At 39.7% G+C, this 17,788-nt stretch overlaps 2 protein-coding genes across 13 annotated transcripts in view; one reads left to right on the top strand and one right to left on the bottom strand.

Annotated features, from left to right (window-relative positions):
• GIGYF2 (GRB10 interacting GYF protein 2) overlaps positions 1–17,788 on the bottom strand; it is a 75,104-nt gene that overhangs the window by 24,967 nt on the left and 32,349 nt on the right. For all 12 annotated transcript variants that reach the window (XM_072933379.1, XM_072933380.1, XM_072933382.1 and 9 more), the window contains one exon: positions 1,360–1,539. In XM_072933379.1, the coding sequence (XP_072789480.1) occupies positions 1,360–1,539 (180 nt within the window). The remainder of the gene's footprint in view (positions 1–1,359; positions 1,540–17,788) is intronic.
• Positions 6,695–16,311, top strand: KCNJ13 (potassium inwardly rectifying channel subfamily J member 13). The gene is made up of 3 exons (XM_002193579.7): positions 6,695–7,133; positions 13,140–13,620; positions 14,478–16,311. Exons 2-3 carry the CDS (start codon positions 13,143–13,145, stop codon positions 15,098–15,100), a joined length of 1,101 nt encoding a protein of 366 aa, XP_002193615.4. The 5' UTR covers positions 6,695–7,133; positions 13,140–13,142; the 3' UTR covers positions 15,101–16,311.

Genomic DNA, 17,788 nt, shown 5'->3' with positions numbered 1-17,788 from the left:
GAAAACATCTGATGGCAAATCAAGCCTTGGGCTCATTGCTAAATTTTAGTACAAAAGAACAGCTGTTTGAGAGCAGAGTTATACACAGCTGTGAAGAAGGCTCAGAACAGAGGTGATGGTTGCTCCCAACAATAACCATACTGAAAGTCCGGGATGTCGTAAAGGGCAACAGAACCATTGTAAGAGTGACTGGCACTTTTTTTTATTCAAGTTGTCCACCTCAGCTCCAAAAATGCCCTGCGCTTTCTCTGCTTTCCTATTAAGCTTAGCATGGAGCAAAGGACGCTCAAGCGGGGGGACCTTATCACCCTCTAGAACTACCAAAAAGGTTTAGATGGGCATTATGAGCAATTTCTTCACTGAAAGGGTTGTCAAGCATTAGCACAGATGCCCAGAGAGGTGGTGGAGGCTCCATCCCTGGAGGGATTTAAAAGCCATGTAGATGTGGCACTTGAGGACATGGCTTAGTGGTGGCCTTGGCAGTGCTGGGTCAATGGCTGGGCTCAAACACCTTGAAGGACTTTTCCAAACTTAACAATTTTATTATTCTAAGAAGATATAATAGTAGATTAGGGCCTAATCCTCTCCTGGTACTCCAGAAGCCTTCTGCAGCCAAAAGATAGCCAAACCCACGATCCCACATCAGGTATGACTTAATCTTTCTCCAAAAAGAAAGAAGAAAACTATAATATATTTTAGTTCTACTAGTGAAACACCTAGCTCTGCTTTGTATTTCTCCTGCAATTTCAGCAATGCAATGCTGGAAAGCAAGCTAACAGACTTGCCCTGTCAGGCCTGGGAATGGGAGAGTGAAACCAAACAGGTGCCTGAAATTTATTGAGGCAAGATATCCTGTAACTAACTACAAAATGTGTTGAGCAACATATTTTGAGATTTTCCAAGGATGCTTCTTGGCATAGCAAACACATCCATGAAACAAGAAAGAAGTCAATGACCAGAGTGGTTTAGTGTCAGTGTCACTCTGTAGCATTAGGTATGCTGTCTAATGTGGGTCATTTCAGCCCCTCATTGTCACAGCCACAAAGAAACAGTACTATTAAAAATACCCCTTATTTTACCAGGTACACATACGCACCTGGAACACAATACAGACAAGCGCACACCTGGAAAGTATTGTTCCCTTAAATATGTTAGGGTACTGAAGATGCTAAAAGGAAAACGAAACGCACAATTTTATGCTAATCATCTTGTGACCAAGAGCCACATGTGACCAGAACAGTATTTAATGACCAAAACAAGATGAATTGATTTTTCCCTGAACATGGCACCTCCCTCTCCTCATGGCCTTTTCCCTCTCTCTCTAACCACAGATGCACATTTGCCCAGCTCTGCTCTCACCTGGACTGTGAGGACGCCACCTCTCCCCATCCCTCCGTGACCCAGCCAGTCGCCAGCCTCCATCCTCATCTTCCCCATTCTGCTCCTCCCTGAAGATGCGCCAGTTCTCGCTCTCAGAGCGTATAAATTCGTGTTTCCTCCCCGCGGTCACTGTCCCACCTTCCTCAAAGTTTGGTCTCACTGCAAAGAAAACACAGGCCAGTGAACATGTGTCCTGTCTTTAGAAACACAGAAATACAAAAAAAAAGGGTTGAAATCTTGCTCTCTTGGAGGCAAAAAATGCACCAGAAGTGATTATAGGGACCTAGAAGAGGAACAGAAACTCAAGAAGGAAACATGAGAGAGATTTAAGAAATTCAGGTCCCTATGTACCTTGGTATGGAAAGATTAAAAAAAAAATAAATCCAGAAGGAAGCAAAGCATATAAGCAATTAGAACATGTATAGGAAAGGCGAAGGAGGAAAGGCAGTTTAAGAGATGTAGGGAAATGTAACAGAAAGAAGTCAAAAGTGTGCAGAGAAAAAGAACAAACTGCTTTATCTTGAAGTGTCTTAAGCTAAATGGGAGCACAGTTTAACATTACATAAACCAAACACACTTGCTATTTCTGTAATAAAAAGAAGGTGAAATCTATTTATTTAATCTAATATACAGCAGTCTAACTATTAAGAAACACTGAAAATTTAAAGTAGCATTGAGGAATAAATGAGAAAAATTTAGCAATGTTAACATGATGCTGCGAATCCATCTTCTGTAGAGCCAAGGTCAGTGTATGAAGGGCTAGAAGCAATTATGCGTGAGCTGAAGGATAAGTCTACTAGAAGTTTAGGAGACAGGAGTCTTTTAGTTCCCAATGTACATTATGTTATATTTAAAACAAAACAAAACAAAATCCTCAAGTACTTACGAAAAGCAACCTTGTCAGAAAAGGATGATATAAATATTTTTATTATATGACTCCACATTATACATCAAGATTTCCAAGTCATACACCAGTATGCCAAGGTTTAACACAGATGCTGTTTTCACTGCTGACTTGCCCTGACACGACAGCCCATCACTGAAATAAGTTTCTTCAGCTGTGTAGCACCAGAATTGTCACAGGAACCACAGTGATGTCATTTTTTCACTGGTACCATTACCCAGTGTTAACCTGAAATTGTGGTGTTAACTATAAAAAGAAAAGTTTTCAAGTACAAGAGAAAGGTATACTGAATATTCCTTCTTAAGAGTCCTAAAACCCAAAAATTTAAGATGTTATTTGGTGAAGTCTGTTTAGCATGCCTGCTTTCTTAGACAGGAAAAACAAAAGAAAGTATGATCATGTACTAAGACTCCTGGGGTAGAAAGAGTCATTTTTAAGTATTTCATTTAGGAACCAAAGGAGATGCTTTCTTAGCATCAGGCAATTTTTTCAGTCAATGAAAAAGATGAAGAAACAAAATGATCTGAAATTCTGGCATATCAGACCTCTGTTTAAGACATGAAAATTCTTCCTGCTAGAGATACTGCCCTCTGGAGACAGGAAGCACACACTGGCTCTCTACTTTGCACCTTGGAGAAAAACTGACATCCCTTCTCCACCATCTCAAAACACTGGCGGGGAAAAAAACCTCTATCTTTCTACAGCTCTATATTTTTTTTTTTATATCTTTCCCTTATGCTGTTCCTATATGAAGAGCTAAAGCACATTGGCTAATTTAAAGTCCAGCACCAGAACCTAATTTAAAAGTCAAGCACCAGTACCAACAGGCAATGTCAGCCATGAAGCCAAGTATAACTTCACTGAAGGGGACATCTGGCTGAAGATCACTTCTGTATTTGCAAGGTTTTGAGAAACAAAACTATCTGCAGACAGTGTATTTTGGGGAGTATCTGGTAATACTCCAAATAAAACAAAATTGCTGGAGGCACTCAGCTCCCTTCATTTGGTACATGTGATGCTGGCAACTTTTTATCTGGAGTGGATAAATCTTTGCAGATGAAGGTTGGCCACATTCTGTATTCCTGTGCTTCACAGAAAAGACAGCAAAGGAACAAGCCAGACAGAAAAATCAAAGTCTGGGAAATTTTTTTTTCAAAAATTTTTGGTATGGAAAAAGTATAATGCAGCTACAGTAAAAAAAAGTGCACAGAAACCCCTCACCATTGCTCCTTGGATGGGCTTCCCATAGTAGTAAGGCAAAAGACAAAGCTACAGAGCCAAGTCAGCTGGAAGTAAAACACAGAGAGGTGCAGAGGAGAGCACTCAAGAGATTAGGTTTTTTTTCTTACTAAAACAGTTACCAAAAGAAGAAAGTTATTCAAATCACTATTTTGAGACTCGAGAAGAAGTATTTATACAGATTTATCTATTATTTTCATGAAGACTCACATCTATTACTTGACACTTATTCAGTAACATTAATTTGAGAGATTTTAGACTCTACCAAGAAAGGACAAAAAGGGATGTTCTTCCCTTCCATTGTAAGTTCAGTCTATTCTGAAGACTGCTCTTTAACACAGACAAGCTCTCAGCTCACAGATCCTGTTCCACTTTTCCAAAAACATTTAGGAGGAAAGGTCATTTAAAGAATATTGTGCAGTCTGCTTTGCCACTGTATATCCACGTTTTAGTCCCACTCATGCAATAGGCAAATCAAGGCATCTCAGGTTCTACTAGTCCTTAGGACAGCAGATTTTGTGCCCAAGAATTGAACTATCAAAGTCAGGTTTTGTATGCTGAATTTGCAGAAAATGGTGTTTGAAACACATCTCTGTAGAGGTCACAAAACATCAAATGCTGTTTGCCAAGATCAGACTCAAGTGGGATCCTGCCCCTCTTCTGATTTTAAATTCTTTGGCATTACCAATGTAGAAATGAACAAAATCAAATATAAGGGGTCAGTATTATATTTATCTGAGCATGACCCGTGGTTCCAAAACGTTTCCAAACACTCCAGTGTCACATCAAAGACGATACTGATGCCACATTCAGTGGAATTAAGAGCAAAAAATGCAGTGCCTCATGACATACTTTAGATTTCTGGTTTACTTCAGTTGCTAGGACATCACAGCAAGCATCAAAGAACAAGGTATGTGTCCAAACAGGTCTGGCATTAGATGATCCTGAAGATTAGACAGACCAGCCAAGAAACTGGTTCTTTACGAACACGAACCAGTCACAGGTTAAGGACCAGAAAAATCAAGTTACCCAAGTGACAGAAAGACTCTGACAAACTGAATACAGGAATATTCCTACAGATTACATCTAAATTCATAACTTATAAAGTGCCAGCATATTCTTTGCAAACTGTTCCTAGATTTGAGAACAATCATTTCAGTTGAAATTACTTAGATCACAGAGTCAGGACTTGGCAATGTTTGATGAAGGAAACTAAAATGCAAACTATGGTTTTGCCTTGGACTAATTGACTGGACTTCCTGAAGAGAAGGAGCAGTAAAAGGGCACCTCTGTTCAGGCCTGTCACCAAGCCAGCAATGGTGTTTACAGAAAACTTCAGACAGAACCGAGTGGTATCCAGCCAGAAAAGCCTACAGCTGTGCAACACTGATTTGAAGGGATACTGACTGCAGACAACAAGACTGGATTGGGGATGTGGCCCCATGGCAACACATTTATGAAGAGGACTTACTAACAGAATAGCAAATAACTTCTGTTCTCCAGGCTGTCAGCCCACATTTCCTATGCCATCCTCACTGACTGGAAAGAATAAACAGAAGTTGTGACTGACAGCACTGCTGTTTGCTCTACAGAGGGGCAAGAATCAGGAGAGTCTATTAAGTACTTTGACTTGCTCTCTTCTGTCTGCTGCCTGCTACATAATTCCTCAAGAAGAAGATAAAAATAAAAACCTTTACAGTCAGTCTTTTTAAAGGAATTGAAATAACTTTGCTTAAATGTGTAATTGCTTAGTTTATTTTACAGAAGAATAAAATAAATGTTCTTAAGATGATGCTTCTAAAGAAAGCCTACCTTCTCATTTGACCACTACTGGACATACTAGGAATACCACCACAGGAATACAAATACCATGAAGTGACTCCCAGTGACAGATCAGAAGTTCTGAATCCCATTTCTAGCTTCAAATTTTCAATCTCTCTGCATAAAATCTCAACAGCAGGTCTCAAAAACATACTATCAAATATAAACCCATATTTTTTCAATAAATTGGCCAATATCTACTGTCACCAGTGTGAGCCAACAGATTCAAAGGAATTAACAGGAGTTCAAGTCCACAACACACCTGAAACACACACACTGTGCCTAATTTCACCAGCTATACAACTGTGTAAAGATTTCCAATTCATTCAGTTGAATTAGATTAGAAAACCAGTGACCACAGCTTTCTACAGCTCAAAAGAGGGTTTCTAAGAAAATATTGTCTGAAACCAAAATCCTACTTGTGATTTAAGTGAGGCTGTCCGCAGTGGAGGGAAGGGTGAAGGGCGAGTCACACTGTCATACAGCCTTGTCACACTGGTGGGAGTCCCCTGGCACTACACTATTTGCCCTGGTTTTCAAAGTCACACTATGCCTATCAATTTTCGGTGCTGTGCCTGAACATGTATTAAAATGTTCCACACTAATAAAGCAAAAAATTACTGTTTTGCAATTTAGGGTTGGGGGAAGGTTAAAGAAGAAAAAATAGGGAGGATTTTGTTTCCTAAGCAGGAAAGTCTACATTAATGATTTTCCCAGCAGGCCTTCTGCTGTTTTACTGCAAACAACCACAGCCTTTGTTTCTCAGATCCTCTTACATCTGACGTTCAGTCAAAGCCCTCACATCAGCAGCTCACCAAGGGATAAAAAAAAAAAAAAGTGAACCAGTACTGTGTTCAGAGCTGTCCTGAGAGCTGGTGCAGCAGGGAAACACACTGACCACTCTGCACAGCTGCTCACTCAGACATACCCTCAGCAACTCCTCTCATTTCATGAGTGAAAGTGCAAAGAGCTTATGAAAAAGTGGTTTTATCTGCCGCGTGGAATCAGCAAGCCACCTAATCTGCCTTGTTTCATTCCTAGGCTTTAGCAAAATCCTGTGATTAATTCCATGTTTTCACAAAGGAGCAATGTGGAGATGGAAACAGCCAGGTCTACATCTTCTGAGCAGCATTAAGCTGCAATTCAGCAACACCCTCCTGAGACCACAGGCTGCATCCACCTTTCCATTCACATTCCAGATTTTGGGACCTAACAGGAAAGGAAGAAGTGGAGCAGGAGAGGGATACAATCGTTCACACTGGTTAGAGAAAAGGTATCAGTGAACAGTGTGGGTTTTCAGCAGCAATATGGGAACTTTTCCACTCAGCTTTTCCAAGGGAATTTTGACCTTTTCAACTTCCATGCAAAACTTTAGGCTATACAAACCTAAAAAAATTATCTTGATTAAGGAGGTGAGGAGGAAGGCACCCCTTCTCCAAAGTAAGTGTTTGATGATTTCTTCTTGGTCGCTAAGAGTTTGTGTTGGGTAAAGAAATGCTTCTAACAAACCAGCATTCTTTTCCACATGATCAGAGCCAACCAGCCCCCCTACAGGCAAAATGACCAATCAAATCAGCTTCAGATGGAAACCAATCCCCCCAGCATATAAACACAGGAATGAGACATACAAACCCATTTTTACAGGTTTTGGGATTTTTTTTTTAATCTCTACCAACCACCTTGTGGGAAGTTTCTTGCTAGTGCTGGGACCAGTACACCAGACCAGAGCAGTCCCTCTCCTGGAGCCCAGGTTATCCCCTCCTCCTCCACAAAGACTCTCTGAAGACTGGTAAGTACACAAAACCATCATATTTTTTCTTCCTTTTTTCCTATTGTACAATTTGAATTGTTCTGTCACTCTTTAATCAAAGAAATCAACGTTCTTTTCAGGGCAGAGAGTTTTATTTCTAAAGCTTGCCAAACTAAGTATCACCTTAAACAAAATAGCTATTGATTTTCCCCCCTCAAAAAGAAGAAAATGCTCTCTCACGTGACCACAGTCCTAAGAGCACACAGCAAATCCAAAGTGTTTATGCAGTATTTTTTCAGAAAGTTTTTGAGATAAGTGCTGGAAAGGCTCTGCAGACAGGGAGCATTTGCAAACTCCAGCTACATGTCATGAAATTGGCCAAGAATTATGAAGAAGTCATCCTTACCTTGCTGCACTCATAAGTCGGCATTCAGTTCCATCACAAATTCAAGAAACAAACCTTACATCTTCAAATTTGCTTTCACCATCTCAAATTGTATCTCAGACATCAACAGTTTTCAATCAATGCATTCACCCCTGTGCTTATGGACACAGAGCAAGCTGGCACCGCTGCCCAGGACACCACACACAGACATGGAGTGAACCCCACTGTCCTGCAAAACTCAGCCATTCTAGGCAAGCCATGGGAAAGCCTGCATCACACAGGGCAGGACTGCTCTGCAAAAACAGCAAGTTCCATAAAACAAGGGTTTATGCAGCAAACTTATATTACTGCAGCTTTACATCAAATAAAACCCTCCTTAGTAACTATCAAATTACTCCTCTGTTACTAATATTTAAATCTACATTTAAGTTTCTTTATAAGAATTTAATATATACTGGAATATTTTAAAGCCTTTACCAAGACTTGGCTTAAATGTTGTTTTTCTGCTTCTCTAAAAGTGGCCAGAGTAGTTGGTACACTCAGGTGCTACTTCAAAATCAAGAATTACTGTTAATATGAATCCTCAGAGTACTTATGTGAAAATACATTATATATAAAATGGAGCATTATTTAGCTTCCCAAAAATCAAGTATATAAGCAGCCTTGTTTTCTGTACTATAAAAGAAGACATACTCTCCTATTTTACCACCTCTTTCTTTAAAGTGCATTTGGTAATATACTGTCACAGAAAATCAAAAGTACAAGCTCTCACATCCTATCCTTTATGACACTTGCTTTGAAAAACGTAACTTGGGGTCAACAAATTCAAGTTTCCATTTTAACAAGAACTACTTATAAATGTAACAAGTTCTGAAAGTTTATCTTAATTCTGCACACTGCTCGGAAATAACAGTTTTGTCACAAACTACTTCTATTCATATCAATGAAGCATTAGCTACAAAACCAAAAGGACAAATATGTTTGAAATGTTAACTGTTCTACTCACAACAGAAGCATAAGCTTTCAACCAATGCAGCTTCTCAAGCTGAATTACTTCCTACATTTCTAACACTGTCCCCTAATGTAAGTTATATGATCCATTTAATTTCATCCATACTGAAAAAACCTTCATTTCCTAATAATAATGCCAGACCATCTCCAATAGTGGCCATTCAGTCTTAAAAAACAATACACAATAATCTAAAGACACAAAATAGCCATTTTAATAGCATGAAAAATGCCTTTAAAAATTATATTCTTAGTTTGTTCTTGTTGCAAAGCGCAGAGACAGCAAAAGACCCGCACAATCCCAGCTCAGAGCAGACAAGGTTTAAATCTGAAGCTTGTACATGATCATGCAAACCAGGCCAAGTAAAGAAGGAATGTACACATCCCACAGGGGCATGCCACCACACGGATTCTAGTAAAGCTTTGAATGATGCTGCAGTTAATAAGCAGTTTTTGCAGCCACTCCCAGAAAATAGCAAGTCCTCAAGACCACTTTCCAGTCAGAACGAAGCAGCACAGCATAAACTGTTTCAAATCCCTTCCAAGGTCAATTAGAAGAGACTTTGTTCAGACTAGAGGCTGGGCAAGTAGGGCAACACTGCAGAACACAAGTCCTCACTCGGGCTCCTCAAAAGGTTGCAGATGCATTTGTGTATTAAGCTGAGAAAGGCTGGAAGTGTCACTTTGAATGCCTTCAACTGAGAAGGCAAATGGAAGTGAACACAATGCTGTCAATGAGTTTCCCTGCAACCCTACCTATGTCCTAAGAAAAAGCTAAGCAAGAGGAAAGGAGAGGAAACCAAAGTGGTGGCATGGAACAGGAATGCAATAAAGGTTGTTACAACACAAGGAAGAAGACCTCAATCAAAAACGCAAAGCATGGGAGAGCCACATGCTGGATCATGAATTTCAAAAATGCAAGCAACATCCCAAAGCTGTAAGGCAAGGTTTTATCACACATAAATCATTAGCCAGGCAGGTCAGTTTAAAACCTGTCCCACTGCTAGAAGGAATCTGTGATTTTTAAAAAAAATTAGTACTTACCCTACCTTGATTTGTCTTAGAGGAGTGTATAAAAGAAAGAAGCCAGGATGAGGGACAAGATGATAAAAAGACTAAAAAAAAAAGACTGACACCGGTGTTGGTGATAATTTAGTTTTCACGGAAAGGTAAACAGGAAGGATTACACACAGCAAATGTGTGATAAGGGACTGGTCAGCATGCCAAAAGAGGTTTAAGAAAGTGATTTCTGACAGTTCCTGTCTTTCTAGTCAGGGGCTATCAGCTGAGAAATGGAGGGACAAGAAACACCCCAAAGCTTCATCAACAGTTGCATAACTCAGGAACCAGGAAAAGCAAAACCCACCGAATAATGTAACAAAGACTGTTGAGAGAGCCTGGACAAACCTGGATAAGAAACATTGCATATATGTTATAGCAGAGACAAGCAGTCTCCAAAAAACACTGAATTTTTCTTCTCAAGTCAACGTTGAATTCGTCTTTCCTAAACATACACTGAAATAGGGATTAATGTGGGTTCATCAAAGACCATGCCAGGCAGGAGATTCAATCAGGTGGTCCAAATTGTACTTTGTAACATCATTAATTTATCACCGACATGGAAAGAAGGTATTTGTACTTTTTAACTATGGGCAAGGAAAGGAGAAGACAGAAGACATTAACACTTTTTAAATTCAAAGTCACATCTGCTCTTAAGCTGCCTCTGCTTTTGAGAACACAGAGGACGACACTTCAACCTGGGGTAAGCTATTTCCCACAGGGCAGTTGCTCTTTTGCCTCTTACACCCAACTGCACTGCTCTCAGTGTCTATTTGCAGTTTCTTGACTGTTTTTCTCACTCCAAAAAGCTAAGACTTGTGGCTCTTAATCCATCAACAGCGCTTGTAAAAAGGGGTTTTAGAACTCAAGCTTACATATTTCCAATGCTATCCCTGTCACTGAAATAGAAAAGTACTATTTTCAACAGTCCTAGACTAGAAAAATCAGAGCACTGTACCAGTGCACAACCTGGTTAACCTCAGAAGGCAAATTCACCTGCTTGGCAGTCTCAAAGAGCAGAGACACAGGACTGTTCTGAAATGTGCTGCTGGGGGCTAACGTAGGTTCTCTTTCCCAAGTGCCTTCAAAATCTGTGAGCAATCAATCCTCCCCCATTGAAAAAATCCCAAAGAACCTGACTGATATTTTTTTCAGAGTTTAAGACAACATTAAGCGATTAATCACCACCTTAAGAAGCTCCTTAATCAACAAATCTGAGATCCTACAATGCTGACAGCATTTGCTCTAAGTCCGTAGTGTTCAAACACATTGCCTTAGCACTCGTGATATGAAGCACAGCCAGAAAAAATGTACCATCTTAAGAATGTTTTCCCTTTTTTCTTGTACATAACACCACAGAAAAGGCTTCTGTCACCCACCAGTCAGCATGAGAATTTTCACAAGATCTGTTTACTCTGTAAACAGATTGCTTAGAGTCTACAAAGGAGACCTTGCCCCCAAAGTACCACAAGAAATTACAGAAAAATACAAGCTTTGGCTTTTGGTTGCGTTTCATTGTTTGGGGTTTTTTTGTTGGTTTGCTGGTTTGTTTTGAATGCATGATGCACTTGGGGGCATTTTCTTCTCTATTCAAAGAAGGGAGTGTTTCTTGTGAGTACTGCTTACTCTGATAAGACCAAGGCACTGTTCACAGCTCATTTTGAGCATGGTCCCCATAATCCTTTCCATCCAGAGATCCTCATTTTCCAGCTCCTTCACGGCCTCCAGAAGGGCTTGTCTCAATCTTAACAGACAAGTCACTAATCATTAGATGACTGAAATATAAATAATTACATTCAGGTTACTGTACAGCAAGAGGGAGAACTGCCATTCAAGGAGCTATGCATAAGATTGAAGAGCCAACTCAGTGAAGGTGGGGGGTTATGCTATAAACTGGATGGACTACAACCAAAATCCCCCAAGAAAAGTAGCCTGCTACCATATGCCAGGAGAACCTCACTAAGTCCACTGCAGTCTCTGACACAGGGAATGACTTTAAATTATTCCTCCTGGGAGATATGAACTGGAAAATGGGAAAACTACCAAATTCCACTCGGACCATCACCAATTCTTTATCTTCCTCTGACTACAGCATGGAGAGAAGCAATAGCTGGATGGCTTTGAGAAAATTAAAAAAAAATTAGCTAAATTGTCACTTGATGTCAATCCTCATATCTCAGTAGGCATTGAACACAACTAAAAGCAAAAGAGAATCTTCTGTAGTTACTAAAATTTGGTCGAAGGTTAAGCAAACAGTCATGTAAACTGCTGGTTTTGGGATCAAAGATCACAAGACAAATTTTCAACTACCATAAATTCATTCTGAATTTCAGGATCCTTACTTCTAATGCGTTTCAAGAGAAAACTAAGATGGCACTGTTCAAAGGGAAAAATTCCTCTACGAAAAAATGTAATAGACTGAAACAGCCATCATTCAAAGAAAAGTAAAAATTGATAGGAAACCAAAACTGACTAAATACACCACATATAATTATCGTTTGCAGAATTTACAGGTAGTTTTATATTCTCTATTGTTCTACAAACAAGCTTCCTCACAACTTTCTTTAAACAGGTTGTACACATCATGAAGTCTCTATTTTACACAAACTTGTACTTAATTTTAATCTGCCCCAGGTGAACTTTAAACATACAGTATTTATAAAACAAATGGATTTGAGTGACCACCATCTTTTCAAAAGACATTCACCAGCTCTGGCAAATTCCACAAGCTTTGAGGTTTAAAAGCAAACAAAGGATACGCCAAATACCTACAGATATTCATTTTGCTTCCCATATCTGCAATTCCACCTTAATTCCCATATGCCTGCTGGCCTATTTTATTTGGTCACTAATAATAATTGCACTGCTCAGGCAGACTAGACTGGAAAGTATGTCATAGTGTATTTTCTGAATTGCTCTCCTGCCCTCTTTTTACCTGATCCTTACATAAACAGCCTCAGACTCCCAAAATCAGCTCTGTCCTGAATACTGTAATTCTGTTTAACTGGACATGGTGGGTGCAGACAGCAGACAATTCTTGAACTAGAAGAGTCAGAAAGGGCTAGTAGCTATAGTACAGCAGTCTCTTAAAATCCATACATATGTTACAGAAATAGTATAACATTCTTTCCTTAATACTATACTATCATTAATAGTATTCATAATGGTAGTGGTAAATTATTATACTCTGCTCAAAGCAAGTTACAAAATCTGGTATAATCAGCAAAATTCAGTTTCTTTTCACACACAATATGCCTAATCCCACCCCACTCACCCCCAAAGAATTAAAGCATGTGACTCCAATGTAAATTTAGGAAGGTGAAGTATGAAATTTATATTTAAACAGCTAAGCAGGGAGAATTTGAGAAGTAGTCAGATTTTTAAACCTAATCTTTTTTGCAAAGTATTACCACAAACAGTGGTAAATTCCTCTCCAGGCTCCTGACTTAATCTTCTCTGGATTGCAATGTATAAGCCCTCCTTTGTTGGCTGCAGTATTTCTACCCCTGCTGATGTGTCAGAAGCTGTGAACATTAGGCAAAATACAAATATGTGGCATTGTATCATTTTTTTTCCTTCCTCCTCCTTTCTAGAAGATGACAACAGACACGACAGAGAGCAATAACACCAAATCCAGCGCTCCCCTCCTGACTCAGAGATACCTGAGGCTGGTGACTAAGGATGGGCACAGCACTTTCCATATGGCTGGTGCCCAAGGCAGAGGTGTGGTATACCTCCGAGACGTGTGGGGGATACTCATGGACATGCGCTGGAGATGGATGATGCTCGTCTTCTCTGCTTCCTTTGTCATTCACTGGCTGGTCTTTGCAGTGCTCTGGTATCTGCTGGCTGAGATGAATGGGGACCTGGAGCTGGACCACGATGCTCCACCTGACAACCACACTATATGTGTCAAGTACATCACCAGTTTTACAGCTGCCTTCTCCTTCTCGCTGGAGACACAACTCACGATTGGCTACGGCACCATGTTCCCAAGTGGGGATTGTCCCAGTGCCATCGCACTGCTGGCAATCCAGATGGTCCTGGGGCTCATGCTAGAAGCCTTCCTCACAGGTAATCCTTCCTACGCCATCTTTATACACAACAGGCGTAACAACTGGATTTAAGAATAGAGCTAGAAATAAATACTGTTCATTTTGATATATGAAAGAACAATTAAGGTTGCCACTACACGGATGACAAGATTTCAGCTATGCAGTACTAAAAGTTAAACACCTTTCATTAAGATGTTTAAAAGACAAATTAGGTGTTACCAATATCTGGACTTAAGAATTTCACTATTAATTAGAAAATACTTGTGATGGATCACTGCACATCACTCTCAATCATTTTTTTCTTATACCATTCTCTCTCTCAGCTATCATCATATAAGTACAATATTTAAAATCAATTTGTTTTAACTTTTAAGGCATACTTTCATCTAGCTGAGCTATCTTCATTGATCTTTAACTCAATGTTTATGCATTCCTCAGTACCCAATGCAATGAAAGTTCTTACAGTGTCACAGCTATTTTGAGGTATTTTAAGTTATTTAAAATATTCTTCATGTTTGAAGTTGTTCAAAATATTTTGGAAATACACAGGTCAGTTTACTGTGTAGTGTATACTGTTCTATAGTGTAACATACCAAGAGCAGTTCCTGTTACCAATTATGGTTAAGTTGAGGCAAGCTAACAGCCTCCTTACAGCTACAGTTAACTTACAAATATTAATAAGTGAACATAATTTAGAAAAATAAGTATTTTATGAAAGCTATACTTTTTGGAATAAAAGCAGGTTAGTATGACACCAACCTAACAGTTTTCAAACATGGTCTTTCTAGCCTCAGTCTGCTTCTGCTCCCTTGGAGCCCGCAGGGAACCAGCCCAGGCCCCATGCTCACACTGAGTTTGCTCTTTCTCATGCTCCAGGTGCTTTTGTGGCCAAGATTGCACGCCCAAAGAACCGGGCACTCTCCATCCGCTTCTCACGCTCTGCCGTGGTCACACACACCGAGGGCAAGCCTCACCTCATGTTCCAGGTGGCCAACACTCGCTCTAGCCCCCTCACCAGCGTCCAGATCTCTGCTATACTTTACCAAGAACAAGAGAGTGGCCAGCTGCACCAAACTAGCATTGACTTTCACCTGGACAGCGTCACTGCGGACGAGTGTCCTTTTTTCATTTTCCCACTGACCTACTACCACTGCATCACTGCATCCAGCCCACTGGCTGCTCTCCTTCAAAGAGAAGCTCCTCACCACTTTGAGCTGGTTGTCTTCCTGTCTGCTGTGCAGGAGGGCACAGGAGAAACGTGTCAGAGGAGAACATCCTATCTCCCGTCAGAGATCCTTGTGTACCACCGCTTTGCCTCCCTGCTAGCCCGCAATGCCAAAGGTGAATACCACACCAAGATGGAGAATTTTGACAAGACTATCCCTGAGCTCCCAGCTGCAGCTGACTCAAAGAGTCCAAAAAGGACTGACAAGGAGATCCGCATCAATGGACAGCATACTGACAGCTTCCAGCTCCTGGAGACTGGTCTCACGGAGTAGAGATAACAGACCTTGAACTTTGTGCTTTTTTAATTATTATTACATCAAAGTTGTGGGTTCCATTTAAAAACTTACTTCCTTTCTTGCCCTGCCATCTTCTAGTGATCTCTCTCTTGTAGTCCCATGCTTTTGATTACAATGTGATATACAGAGTGAAGAGAATGTGTGTGCCCACTGAGGAAAGGCTGCATTAACCACCCAGGATGAAGGCAGGTGCCTGAATCACAGTACTAATTATTGGGAAATTAGAAGAACTATCTGCTGAATTCACCAGACTATGATTAAATCCACACTGACCTGAAAGGAGAGATCTTCAAAACTCCCATAGCTGATCAAAGTCATAATTAACCAGCTTGTGACAAAATAGACAACAAAACAAAAGCAGAAAACAATATGGGGTCATTCAGTGAATACATGAGTTCTGGAATAAGTAACCCTGTTCATCTAAAAGCCTAGCTTTTCTATTCTCTCTTCTAACTCTTTGGGAATGCAGACTTACATCATTTTTCAGATGGATGAAAGTCCTGCCAATCTCTCACGGCAATGAACAGCATTTTGGCTGTGCTTATTAAGCAAAATTGTAAACCCTAAGTGCAGTTCTTTATTCTGCCAAATAAGAGAGCATCTCACTCCCAGACAGGTCTATGAAGACACTATCAAAATCTGGGTGTATATGAGAAATACTGAAATGGAAATTTTCTTCTTATTTGAAAACACTGAATAAATTATTTAGCAGTGAAAAAAAAAAAAAAAAGACAATTTTTAATGAATTAATATGGGGGTTTTTTAAAGGCCCATACATTCCATGTTTTCACCTTTGCGCTGCTTATCTCAAGTATATCTGACCCAAAAAGATGCACTATATATATGAGAAGTAGAACTGCATCCATTGATATTTTATGCTTTTTAACATCAATCTTTGCCTGTACACACAGCACAAAAATATTTAGAGACACTTGAATCAATTTTGAAATAAAAAATTAAAACAAACTATACATGAGACTTCTGTATTTAAGTGCCTCATAAACCTACTGCAATTAAGATGCCCCTCTGAAGCTCCTAAATAATTTAAGATGCTAAAGGAAATACACCATTATGGATAACTACTTCCAAGCTCTCAAAAAAAAGCAGTGCCTATTAGGTGTTCATACCTGCACACTCAAGTAGAATTAAAATAGTTACGTTTTAAAGGTAAAAGACTTTTCCCAGAAACCCAGATGGCATAAATAGCAACTTTCACTGACAATAGCATAAGACATTACCAAATATACTTCCTCTTAACTTCACCCAAGTGGTCAACAGCAGGAAAAATGGTCTCAAGCTATCTGATGAGATAGCTTAAACTCAATTCTTCTCAAGGCACAACACCGTTCACTGAAGTGTGTTCATAACCCAACCGGGGTCAGCAAAAAGCTGTTTTGGTTTAGGGTCTGGGGAGTCACCCCACAGAAGCATTCCACACACAGTCGGGGAAAGGGGCAGAAGGGTCACATTTTTGTTCCAACTGAGCTCTCATTCCAAAATAGTGCAAGTGTTGCCTTCCCCCATTGCAGACCTCAGACAGATTAGATTTATCACAGACACTCCCAAAATCTTTTTCAAACTTAATTCTATGGACAAGCTATCGTGACTATTGTGGAGCTTGGAAAGCAGCACACTATCAAGTAACACTGCCTTCATCCCTCTACATCACATTTTTTTTTAGTTACTGACTCATACACAGTTTAAAGAACCCTTTTCCACCTTTGTGTCAACACCAATAATTTTTCAATTATTTCTTGCATTTTTTCCACATTCTCTATCAATGTAAGACATTGATAAGAGTCCTACAAATTAAAAACCAATGCAAGAGCAGTAAAACAGACTCCCATGCAAAAGCTGAAATAGGTCAGCATTCTCTGTGAGGCACTGAGTATTGTTTGACAGCATTCTGGGTGAGGCATTATTTCTCCCATATATCACATGGGACTATAATCTCATTATTTAGAGCCAAAGGTATACAAAGGTATTTCTAATTTCAATTCATATCTAATCAAAGGTGGGCTGTTCTGTTTGATTTTTACATGACTTGATACTTTGAAGTTGTCCTGGTTTTAAAATGATTTTATTTTTACAGATTTGGTTTAAAAGGGAGTACAACAGCAAGCATAAACAAAAAATATGTTGTTAGTATATGCTAAATGCAATCTTGAAATATTACATTTTGGAATACAAAACCGAATGCTACTACAAAAGCAAATTAGACAAAGAACTGTGTAGTTACGTCAGAACAATGGCAGAAAATACATTAATATTGCTTTTACGGTTCCAGAAAACTGGTGAGTCATGGATGTCTGAAGGTACTGGAAATATGCCACGGCCCAAACTGGAGTAGAAACCTAGGAAAATTGCTGATAGGCTCTGATGCACCAACATAGCACTCCATGCTTTAGTATAGCAAGAGCAAACTGGTAATGAACCTACTGTGAATGCAACTCCTGCCAGCAAGACATGCCAGGAGAAGCCAGGCAGAGTGAGGGAAAGTATGCTTCAAAGAAACTGAATATCCTTTTTATAGCCACTTGAACACACCTTTTATATTCGAATCTTCTCAACCTAACCAGATCCCACACATAAAACAGAACTCAACCAGGTTCCACAACTGACTTACTAACAGGTTTGTTTAAACTACATAACAATTATTCACTA

Source organism: Taeniopygia guttata, chromosome 9 (assembly GCF_048771995.1).
Source record: "Taeniopygia guttata chromosome 9, bTaeGut7.mat, whole genome shotgun sequence".
Classification (NCBI taxonomy): Eukaryota; Metazoa; Chordata; class Aves; order Passeriformes; family Estrildidae; genus Taeniopygia; species Taeniopygia guttata.
This window is presented reverse-complemented; position numbering and strand designations above follow the sequence as displayed.

Bases quoted from the DNA above. Each gene is read 5' to 3' on its own strand.
- KCNJ13 (XM_002193579.7), top strand. From the start codon at position 13,143: ATGACAACAGACACGACAGAGAGCAATAACACCAAATCCAGCGCTCCC. The intron at 13,621-14,477 runs GTAATCCTTCCT...CTCATGCTCCAG, and splicing joins GCTAGAAGCCTTCCTCACAG to GTGCTTTTGTGGCCAAGATT.